Here is a 12253-nt window from a genome sequence, read left to right as displayed (position 1 = left end):
GCATTCTTTGAGTTTTTTAGGGCATTTAAATCTCAGCTTTAGTGATAATGGCTTATGAAAAAAATTAAAAGTGTTTATCACTAATAAATAAATATATTAGGTAGGTGCATAGTAGTATTTGTGGACTATTCAATTTGTTACTTTGTAATTCAAATACATATCACATAGATTATATTAAATAGTTGTCATTACTGTATCAGGTGAAATTTTTTCGGTGGTTTGTTCATATTTTTGGTTCTTCTCAAATGATTTCCATATACTTGGTATAAGACATGGAATAAAACCATGAGTGACGACAGAATGTATGCAACTTGATACTGTAGCACAATGAATAGCACTTAAAATTATATCAGTAGAATCATCAGAATGCTTTAACAGACATTCTTTTAAACAAGACAATAGTTCAATTGTCTTCTTAACATAAGAAAATCTGAAAATAATAATATCTCATCATATTATAATAAATTTAAATTTAAATTTAAATAAATACATTACCGAAGACTTTGATTTTTGTATTCATTGAAATTATCAGATTTATTAAGATCCAAAATCCTTTTTAAGTTGTCACCATAAAATGTTTTACCTAAAATATTTACAGACCATAAATAAAATAATAACATAACAATCATATTTATCCATACATTAATTATATATTAATTCAAGGCTGGGCAAGTTAATGATTTTTTTTAACTTAATTAAGTTAAGTTAATCTGTACCAGTTAATTTGTTTATACAACACTAGGTACCGTATTTAATTTTTTTCCAACCCAAAACTAAATTATAGACTATACTATTTATACTTTGTATAGTATTTCCATATAAGTTAGATTCAATTATTCAAATGATATACATTTTTAAGTTTAAACAATTCACGGTAAATATTTTTTTTACATGAAAATGAAATGGACTGAAATAGTGAAATATAATTAAATTAAAAACAAAATGAATTAACTTAACTTACTTCTTCAAATGAAAAATTAATTTGTTAATTAAAAAAGAAATTTAGTAAATGTACGGTTAAGTTAATAAAAAGCCAAAAGTAACTACTTAAGTTAAAAAGTTAAAATAAAATTAACTTTTTAACTTAGCTTTAACATTGTCACTCGTTAATGCCCAGCCTTGTATATTATACCTAATACTTTATAATTTACATTCTTACAGCAAGAAAGTAGGTATATAAAGAAATTATTACATAATGAATCTATTTATTGTAAATAGCTGTAAGGTTGGGCATTAACGAGTTAAAAAGTTAAAATTAAGTTACTTTTAACCGAGTTAATATATGTGTTTCTATGTTATTCAGTAACTTATGAGTTAATTAATTTTAATCGTGAAACCACAGATTTAAAAATATATTCCATTTTGTAAATATTAATTTTATAAAAATAAATAAATAATAATCCGAAATATTAAATTTATTAATTGATAATTGATAAATAATAATTTATTTTAATAGTGCATAATATTACATATTAACAGAATATATTATTTACCTATATTTTTTCCATTAATGTTATAAGGGTAACTTCATAATTAATGAATGAAAAAAATAACTATTTACTCAGTACTTACCCCATACAAGTTTGTATACTTATTAGTCATTAGACATTACTAGGGCTGGGAATGTAATGCTCTATAAAACCTTAAAAAATGCCCTTAAAAAAATTAAGAAAATGACGTTAAAATCAACAATTGCCAAAAAATGCAAAAAAAAAAAAGTTCTTATTCTCATTCAAAAGTACATGTTACGGATTTGTGACCAGGCGAGCATCATAAGCAACCTCTGGAAAAAAATGAAAAGTGCTTCGAAATCCCAGCCCTTATTACTTACCTATTTATCATAATTATTTTTATTTTTTATTACTTATTATATTATATTTTTATTAATTCATGATATTACAGCGATAACTATTAGGCCGGATGGTTAACCGGACTATTAGGTGGATTTAATGTAGACATGTAGTAGTGTAGTTCATCGCATTTACAAACTAGATATAACAATCTATTTAACAACACTGTGGGACGCATGTTAATTTTAATTTTTTATTAAGCCAACGGATATTTCCGGGCCGTAATAAGCAAAAAACAAAGTTTGAAATTCTCTTACAAAGACTATGTAGGTACAACATGTATATTTATAGATTTTAATTATAGTCATAAAAAAAATAGTCTGTTGACTATGTACTTGTCGTTGAAAATTATTTTTCACAATTTTGTTTTTATTTTGCTTTCTGTGGATCTGTGAGTTCTTTAACCAATTAATACTATTCTAATACCTATTGAATTTGATTATTATAATAATTAGTATGGTTGTGAATTTTGGACCATTCCATACTTAAACAAATACATAATAATTTGATTACTTTGATGGATTTAGTCACTTATTAAAGTATAAGTACCTAGAGTAATTAATTTTAATACATACATTTATTTTATTGAATTACTATGTTGTTTGTTAGCTTTGAAAAGAGGTAGTTATAGCCTTGTAAAATATAGGCATGTACAATGATAGTAATTATTTAATAGTAATAAATAATAAGAACAAAACCCCTTTTGATTCTATCATTGTTCTCGACTCAATAAAAAATATAAAATATCCAGGCTGACAAACCGTCTCCGCTCAGAATCGTTTTTCTTATACAATGATATTTTATTATTGAATTCAAGTCTAATACAACCCATTATACAATTACCCACTTGTAACCACTGTACAGCAGAGCGACATCTACTTACCAGCTTTTTTTTGATTTTATTTTCTCCATAAATTAAAATACGACAATGTTTAAATACTATTTTTTAATATGACATTTTTAAGAATTTGGGGGATAATATCAAACATGAGGTAAAGTCGATTTCAAGTAGACTAGACGACATATTCAAATCTGATTTCGGAATTCTTATTGCTTCAATAGATCAATTGGAAAATTTGGCAATAAACACGTCTAAAATACTATTTTGACATGTTGTGCGTATGTTAGACAAAAACAGAAAATCACGGTTTTGAATCCCCTTAAATAATCAATAAATCGAGTAAGAATATTTAACAATAAAATCTCACCAGAATTCTTCGATGTAATTATTGTGGACATCAAATCGATAATATTTTGAATCTCCATATTAAATATTCATTTAGTCTTTTGACTTTTATATTAAGCATTTACGCACGACAAAAAAAAATGTTGCTTTACGATGTAATTTACGAATAGTTCTATAGTTGTTAAGGTAATTTATAAAAATAATGCAATTGAAAAACGTAACTTTTATAGCTTAATTTACTTTAGAACGGTCGTAAGTTACAAAAGCTCTTCAGCTCTGAACTCACGAAACGGCGGGCTGTTTATTGATATTTGATAATGATAATATGATAACACAATCGTACATTTTATCAGTAATAAACGATAAGCACGCACGGAATACCACGACAACAGCGTAGCGCGTACATTAATTTTCAGAATTTTGAAATTTACGGTTTGTACTGATTTTTAGTCGGCTTGTGTTTTTGTATTTTGTTGTGTTCACTGGACTGGACAACGATTGACGATTTTTTGTTCTGTTGTTCCGTAAACCACACTATTCCAGTACTCGACTTTCTATTGTGTTGGTGTTTTCAGTTTTCACTATCTGATTTGCATTCATTTTGTTTTCGTTATTGATGCACAGAACGTAATTAATTAAATACAAAAATGGTAAGCTAAATGAAATAATTATGTGTAAAAACTAGCCGCCTGACTTAGGCGGAAAGTATTCTAAATAATTTATGTACCTGCCGTACTTAGTGTTTGCGATAGTAAATTAATTTATTATTTTTGTTACCTTCCGGTGATTTCACTATTTACAGGTTTCGTTAAATCCCGTACGCATTTTGAAACGCGAAGCTGAAGAAGACCGAGGGGAAAATGCACGTCTATCTAGTTTCATCGGTGCTATTGCCATTGGTGATTTGGTCAAAAGCACACTTGGTCCAAAAGGCATGGACAAGATACTAATTTCTGTAGGTCGTGGTGGTATGGATTCTAAAGTTGAAGTGACTAATGACGGTGCGACAATATTAAAAAATATTGGAGTTGATAACCCAGCCGCTAAAATATTGGTTGACATGTCAATGGTTCAAGATGGTGAAGTTGGTGATGGTACTACATCAGTCACTGTGTTAGGTAAATTTATATTATTTATCTGTATTTAGTTGTGTTATAATTAGTAATTACTTATTAGGTGTGCGACTAAAATTAATAAATATTTATAAGTTGTGAAAATAAGTACCTATCAAAAATGTAATTTGAATTTTATCTTTATAGCTAGGTAGGTACCCACGTAAAATAAATACATAATAATTAATAACATACCTAATTAATATCTATTTTTTTTATTTATTAACATACCTAATTAGTAAAATTTAAATTACCTATATTACAGTAAAATAGGGTAACTTTGATAATGTTTTACTGTTTTCTGACAATTTAACTTTTTATTTTATGGATAACTTCTGTAGTATTAACGATAAAACTCTAAATTCAATATTAGTTACAGCTAGTTATGATCAATATTTTAACGTTTAAATTTTTAAATTTCTGATGTTATCTTTTGAGATATCAATCTTTTTAATATGCTATCAAAGTTTCACAATGTAGTTGGCAACATTAGGCGTGTTTTCGCGCTTTACCAAATGTAACCGGGTTACTATATATTATAAACAAGTCGTTTTTGCGGTTTTGGTTATACTTTTGGTAATAAATTTTGGTTTTAGGAAACTGATAATTTGTAACCATCAAAATTAAATGGTTCTATCGTTTGGTTATTGATAATCTACAAAATAATATGATAAAATTAATAAATAAAATAAATAATAAAAAAATTATAATTAAATAATTAAACACAAATGCATCGTTTTTGCGAGTCTTTGACCAATAACCCAAATCATGTAACCATATCTGATTAAAAGTATAAACAGGTTAAGTGCGAAAACACACTTTTAATACCTATATTTCTTAATATGATATCAAAGTAACCCCATTTTATGAAAAAAAATTTAATCATCATGGTACTCTGGTGAATACAAATATATAGGTATCAAAGTTACCCCATTCTACGATAGTCAATGTCAATAAAAATCCTTGTATGCACAAATAACAATTAAATAAACTTGTTAAAACCCAATGGATACAATTTACCTGTCACAGAGCATGATTGCATAATATTAGCTTGGTTGAATAGCAATAGAAACCTGAGTAGAAACCTTTAAATATGACCTAGTATTGCATTCGGCTTTATGTAGTGCTGTAATTTCATCCATTCAAAAGTGGAGATGCTATGACTGAATGAATATGATTACAGTGCTGTACTCACATGAAATATTTGGTCGCTGAGTATTATTGTATTTCGTAGGCTATCCTGTCAATTATAAAATCAACAATATTACCTACCTATTAATTACCCATGTAATTTAATTAAAACATTTTGTGTATAATGTCTGTCATAATTTTTTATAAGCCTACCTACTTATACATTTGTTTACTTATGATAATAAAGTGTATAATAAGTTAAGACACAAACACTTAAATATAAAATAAAATACAGATGCAGCTATATTTTGACTTGGAAAAATTGTTTGGTCATGTGTAAATGAATGATCAACTAAATTAAAAACCTATTAAGATAGATAGTCCTTAACAGTGACAAATAATATGATTTTTTTATTATACAATAATAAATGTACAAATATACAATATGGTAGGTACCTATTGTCTCATCACTTGTATTAAGTGACATACACTAAAATCATGATTAAAGATATATCTTTAAGGGATATCTTAAATTGTAACTACATAATCTACATGCTTAAATATATATTATATATATATTAAATTATAATATAATTATATTTATTATTGGTCATCTACAGTATACGATACTATTTAATAATAAAGAACTTACTTAGATAGACAATATTAAATAATTTTTTTTTTCAAATTTTATAGCTGCAGAATTATTACGTGAAGCGGAAAAATTAGTAGATCAAAAAATTCATCCACAGATAATTATTGCTGGGTGGAGGAAGGCAACACAGATAGCACATGAAGCTTTACAAATGGCTTCATTAAATCATAGCAAAAATGAAGCTGAATTTCGAGAAGATTTATTAAATATTGCTCGTACAACATTAAGTTCTAAGATCTTGTCTCAACATAAAGAACATTTTGCCAAACTATCAGTAGATGCAATCTTGCGTTTAAAAGGATCTGGAAACTTATCAGCTATACAAATTATAAAGTTAAAAGGTGGTTGTTTGGAAGATTCGTTCTTGGATGAAGGTATAACACATTTTAAATTAACTCTTAAATAATACATACCTAAATTAACTTTTGATTTTATTGAAATAGGTTTTCTTCTTGACAAAAAGGTCGGCCAATTTCAACCAAAACGTTTAGAAAATGCTCGTATATTAATAGCTAATACACCTATGGATACCGACAAAATAAAAGTTTTTGGATCTCGTATCAAAGTCGATTCTATGGCAAAGGTTGCAGAACTCGAATTAGCAGAAAAAGAAAAAATGAAAGACAAAGTTGGCAAAATCCTTGCCCATGAATGCAACGTGTTCATAAATAGGTAATATGAAGTTCATAATATAATAAATTTAAATATAATATCTGCTTGAATTAATTTGTTGTTAAAATACAATATATTCTTCTTTTTTGCCCTTGTAGTATATATTTTCAAAACAAATTTGTATTATTTTTTTTATAACAAATATTTTTGGATATATTTATTTAGTATAATATTGGTAATTTTAATAATTTTAAATTTGTAATTTCTTTATTTAAAAAAAATGAACATTAACAAATAAAACTTAGTACATTTTCAATACTTATTTCAATCAAATTTAATGTTTATTGTCAGCACGAAATTTGTCTATTAAATAAACGGTCCTTGATTATTGTATTATTGTTAATCGCATTGTTGCCAGGAGATTCTGATTTTGTAGAAAAATATTATTTTGTGTAATATTTAATTATTTTGCCTATAGGTATTTTTAAAAATAGTCTAGTGATTAGGAAATTAAATATATATAATGACTTGAATTGAGCAGTGAGTTTTAAAAAAAATTTTTATCTAAGTTAAAAATTGCCCTCCTTAACAATTTGGATAATAAATAATAATATTAATTCAGACTTCACCATTTATGGCAAGGATATCGCATAACATTTGTTGTCTCTCTCGGACTCACACACAACATTACAATTTTACGTTTAGGTACCAGAACCAACCCTATATTGTTACTTACTACTAATATAACTATTAGAGTGAATTCACCTATTATTAAATTTTAAGTTAAGAACATTAACTGTGTCGCTACATTTGCTTTTTTACTATATTTCTATCGATTTCTATTTTTATGAAAGTCAAGAATTTTTAAATTGTAATATTTTACCCACGCATAACTTACATAATATCTTAAAAAACCAACATAGCAATACGCGTAATGTTCTTAATATAAGGTTTGTTAAAGGTAAATTCACTCTAATACTAAAAGTAACAACATAGGGTTAGTTCTGCTGTAGTATATCTGATATGTTGCGCGTGTGTTAGAGAGAAAAAACAAATAGTGCGATTAATATCCTCTTAATGAAATTTTATAGAAACTATAAATTTATGCTGGAAAAAATAATTAACACAATATCACAAAATATATTTATTTTTTTCCCCTCTATTTTAGAATATAATATACGTAATTTTAATAATCAATGATATTTTTACTTCAAACTACAACTTACAACTTACAACTATAAAAACAAATCATTTTCATTAATACTTGGAAAGGTACCTAATAAATATTTAATATAATTTTTACAAACAATATTTTTGATAACCGAGAAAAATATGTGCATGACTAAAAATAAACTTTAAATAGACCTTAGTTCATGACTAAAACTATTAAAATAATATTTTACCGTTTCAGGCAATTGATCTACAACTATCCAGAACAACTTTTTGCTGATGCTGGTATAATGGCTATTGAACATGCTGATTTTGATGGCATTGAACGTCTAGCATTGGTAACTGGTGGTGAAATTTTATCGACCTTTGATTCACCTGCTATAGCCAAGTTGGGAACATGCAAACTTATTGAAGAAATAATGATTGGTGAAAGCACTTTATTGCGTTTTTCTGGTGTGGCTCTTGGCGAAGCTTGTACTATTGTCATTCGTGGAGCGACTGAACAAATTATTGATGAAGCTGATCGTTCTTTACATGACGCCTTATGTGTTTTATCATCTACTATCCGTGAGCCAACTATTGTCTATGGTGGTGGTTGTAGTGAAATGTTGATGGCAAACGCTGTAAGTGCTGAAGCAGCAAAAACACCAGGCAAAGAAGCTGTAGCCATGGAAGCATTTTCTAAAGCACTACAATCTCTTCCCACGACTATAGCTGATAATGCTGGTTTGGATTCAGCTGAATTAATAAGTGGATTAAGAGCTGCTCATGCCCTAGGCAAAAATACTACTGGTCTAGGTCAGTAAGCATATAGTAAATTTTTTATTTGATAATGTTTTTTATGATATTAATTTTTTACTGAAGATATGGAAAATGGTTGTTTGGGATGTATGCATGCAACTGGAATCACTGAATCTTTTGTTGTTAAGAGGCAAGTACTTGTATCTGCTGCAGAAGCTGCTGAAATGATTCTTCGTGTTGATTGCATTATCAAGGCTGCACCGAGAAAGCGAGTTGAAGACCGTGGTCATTGTTGAATCCAAAGACTTATGGCTTAAAAGCTAATTTCAAACAAACACATTCTCAATGTCAATATAAGACTGCTTTAAAAGTATTTTTTTTTCTATAAATTCATTAATTTTCAATTTTATATTCAAATATTAATACTGTTTTTTAAGTATTAAATATTAATATTTATAAATATGCATCATATATTTGTATATATTTATCTTTTTATACAAAATATATTTTTTAAAATAAAACATATTAATCTAGCAATTTACAATTTGATTTGATATTTTATCTTCTTTGTTTAAGTTTATTACTATCAGATTTTTGCCATAAGCTTAAAATAAATATTTGTAAAAAACGGTAGCCATTTACCCATTTGGGAATTTACCTTTTTGAAAAACAGGAGCAGCTTAGGTAACCTTTTTGTAAAACGAGAGCCGAGTGGGCTAGGTCCAAAAAAATGTATCAAATTATACATTTGTAGGTAATTTTTGTTTAAAGAGATGATGAATATTATTAGCCTATAACTAATAATTAAATTTCCTTCTCCCATCTAAGATCTCTGTATACACCCATGCAGACTTCGGGCCATACTACAGCCAACGCGGTGGTTTTTTCATGCTACACTTTTATGTTTTTTTTTTATGGGGGGGGGGGGGGGTTGAAATGGTGGATATATGCAGTCTTAGGAATAGTTTTCAAATGTATTGAGTATTATAATTGTTGGCCAAAATCATATAAATCTGTATCATTTTTAATCGTAAAATTTTAACTAAATTAAGTATACCTATACAAATTATAAATATTATAATAATATCTATAAACTAGAAATATAATACTTTAAAGAATCTTGGTACCTACTATATTATAATATTGTATTAGATAATCAGTGAACGGTTACCTAATTATACTTGGAAAACCTGTAATTTATGTCAACGACCATACCACGTTGAACACACAAGTTCTCGTCCGTTCACTGAAGTTAAGCAACGTCGGGCGTAGTTAGTACTTGAATGGGTGACCGCTTGGGAACACTACGTGCCGTTGGCGTTTTTTATTTAAACTCCAAATATCTCGATATTTTTAGATACTGAAAACTTATTTTATTATTTTTAATTTTGTATGATTGTATTTTATTTTTAGATATCTTATTCTAATAAATACTAAATACTATTTATTTTATTTTAAATCAAGTCTTTTTAGAGGGAAGTAGTTATTTTAGATTCTGATTGGAACGATGAATGTATTGATTTTACAATGATGTGTGATTTTTTATTTTTTATTTTTTATTTTTTAATTTTTTAATTTTTGTGTCTGTGTACACGATAAGTAGTCGAAATAATGCTTCGATTTTCAACTTCAGTATCTTGTTCGATTGGAAAGTGAATATCGTTGGTGCATTGGGGAGGTCAAAAATTAAAATTCCCAGTAATTTTCAAAAGCGCCGTTAAAAACAAAAGAAAAATTAAAGAAAAACGGGAATTTTTACGCAAAATCGATTTTTCACAAAATTGAATTTGGTTTTTGGTGTAACTTTAAAACAAATGACCGTAGATACATGAAATTTTCAATGGTTGTTTATATTTCCATTTTCTATACACGATAACATTTTCAAAATATTTTGATTTATTTTGAACTGTTAAGAGACATTTTCATTTTCAATTTTTTTTTAGTTTTTTTTCTAAAAATATCAATTAAATTTTATTTGTTGATTAAAAAAAGCTTGAAAATTAATAGAAGGCTCCTAGTATATTGTTTCAAAAGCAGATGAAAAATATTAAAAATCCTTAATCACTAGTTTTTTTTTTATAAGCATTTAAAGTTCAAAAATTGATAAAATATGGAAAAATCACGAAAATTAGCAAATTATTTTGAGTTAAGGTACCTACATAAGAAAGGCTAGCCTGGATTAAGGGGGGCAGGGGGCCATGCCCCCCGGGCCTTGAAAGTTAGAATTTATTTAGGGGCCTCTAATTTGTCCATTACTTTTTTCGTTACAGGCTATGTAACACTAAATAAATCGCCTAAAAAAAATCGATGATTATTTAGCAAGAAAAAAAGCTTGTAAATTATAATTTATAAATAAAGTGATACATTAATATATTATTCATTATTTATTGCTACCTATGTGCCTAATATGTTTTAAATGAGGCCCTTGTACGAAAAAAATAATATTAAATAATATACAATGTGTTCCAGGGTGAAGTGACGGCCAACGTCATATGAGAGTATACCAAAAATGATGAAGAAATACCCTTTAAAGATTGAATCTAACTTTTTATTTTTTTAGTTATGAGCAATTAACTTTTTTTTATCAAAACCATACGTATCACGCATTTGTTTATGTATCTTCAAAACTTTTTAACATTTTGACGTAATTTTATTTTTATTTTAAAGCTATTTAATTGTCCTATCAACTGACATACGCAATTAAACCAGAAATGTGCTAATTATTTTTATTAAATTTAAAAAAAGAGAAAAAAGTTGGCAAAAATTAGTATTTTTCCAAATAATTTATTATTAACTACCTATGAGTTTTTGTTTTTTGTATTATAAAAACTAAAATTTACCGAATAGTATAAAATTAAACGAATGACGACCAATTAACCGACTCAATCCTAGGAAAACTAAGATTGTGACGATTAACAGGAATATATTATGAAAACCAAACTTTCAAGGTATTCTAGGTATATTCAGTATAATTTAGCAGAATAATACAAAAAAAGGCGGGTAAGTCGTGGATGTCGCTCTGCTGTACAGTAGGTTACAAGTGGGTTACTGTAATGGATGGAATTAAATTTGAATCCAATGATATTATATCATTGTATACGAAAAACGATTCTGAACGGAGATGATTTGTCAGTCTAGGATATATTATTTTTAAGGAAAAACTTATGGAGAACCTTGTACCAAATTTTAAAAACTTAGTTATAAAAGAAAAAATTTTTACGATTTTTCAACCACTAAATTACTTGCAAATTTTCGCAATTTTGACATATTTCGTATAAATTTGAACTTTAAATGCTTATAAATAAAAATTGTGACAATGTATTCCTTTTATTTTGCAACTCCTATTGTAAAAATATGTTAGGAGCCTTGTATTAAATTTCCAAATCTTAGAATTAAAAAGAAAAACTTTTATGAATTTCTGTCTAAGATAATTTGAACATTGCCGTAATTTTTACGTATTTAGTCAAAATTTGAACTTTAAATGCTTATAAAAAAAAAATCGTGACTATATATTTCTTTTATTTTTCAATTGCTATTGTAAAAATATATTATGAGCCTTGTATTAAATTTTGAAATCTTAGATATAAAAGGAAAATTTTTTATGAATTTCTAGCATAAAATAATTTACGAATTTTCGTGATTTTTACATAATATGTTGTCAAAATTTGAACTTTAAATGCTTATAAATAAAAATTGTGACAATGTATTCCTTTTATTTTGCAACTGCTATTGTAAAAATATGTTAGGAGCCTTGTATTCAATTTCCAAATCTTAGAATTAAAAAGAAAAACTTTTA

General features: G+C 27.0%; 1 protein-coding gene and 1 non-coding gene across 2 annotated transcripts; both read left to right on the top strand.

Moving 5' to 3' along the window:
- The first annotated feature begins 3413 nt into the window (after positions 1–3413).
- Positions 3414–9001, top strand: LOC100165467 (T-complex protein 1 subunit beta). The gene is made up of 6 exons (XM_001948686.5): positions 3414–3686; positions 3839–4154; positions 5976–6308; positions 6378–6606; positions 7958–8514; positions 8581–9001. The coding sequence occupies exons 1-6, from the start codon at positions 3684–3686 to the stop codon at positions 8751–8753; spliced, it is 1611 nt and encodes a 536-aa protein (XP_001948721.1). The 5' UTR covers positions 3414–3683; the 3' UTR covers positions 8754–9001.
- Positions 9002–9658: 657 nt separating this feature from the next.
- Positions 9659–9777, top strand: LOC115033461. Its single transcript, XR_003838818.1, has one exon. It is a non-coding gene; the product is annotated as a 5S ribosomal RNA (ribosomal RNA).
- Positions 9778–12253: the final 2476 nt, after the last annotated feature.

This window comes from Acyrthosiphon pisum, chromosome X (assembly GCF_005508785.2).
Source record: "Acyrthosiphon pisum isolate AL4f chromosome X, pea_aphid_22Mar2018_4r6ur, whole genome shotgun sequence".
Lineage (NCBI taxonomy): Eukaryota > Metazoa > Arthropoda > Insecta > Hemiptera > Aphididae > Acyrthosiphon > Acyrthosiphon pisum.
The sequence above is the reverse complement of the archived record's forward strand: the minus strand, read 5'-3'. Positions and strand labels throughout refer to the sequence as shown.

What these genes read in the sequence shown, in the direction of transcription:
- LOC100165467 (XM_001948686.5), top strand. An exon ending in TACATCAGTCACTGTGTTAG is followed by an intron (nt 4,155 to 5,975) that starts GTAAATTTATAT and finishes CAAATTTTATAG; the next exon opens with CTGCAGAATTATTACGTGAA. An exon ending in CAAAAATACTACTGGTCTAG is followed by an intron (nt 8,515 to 8,580) that starts GTCAGTAAGCAT and finishes TTTTTACTGAAG; the next exon opens with ATATGGAAAATGGTTGTTTG.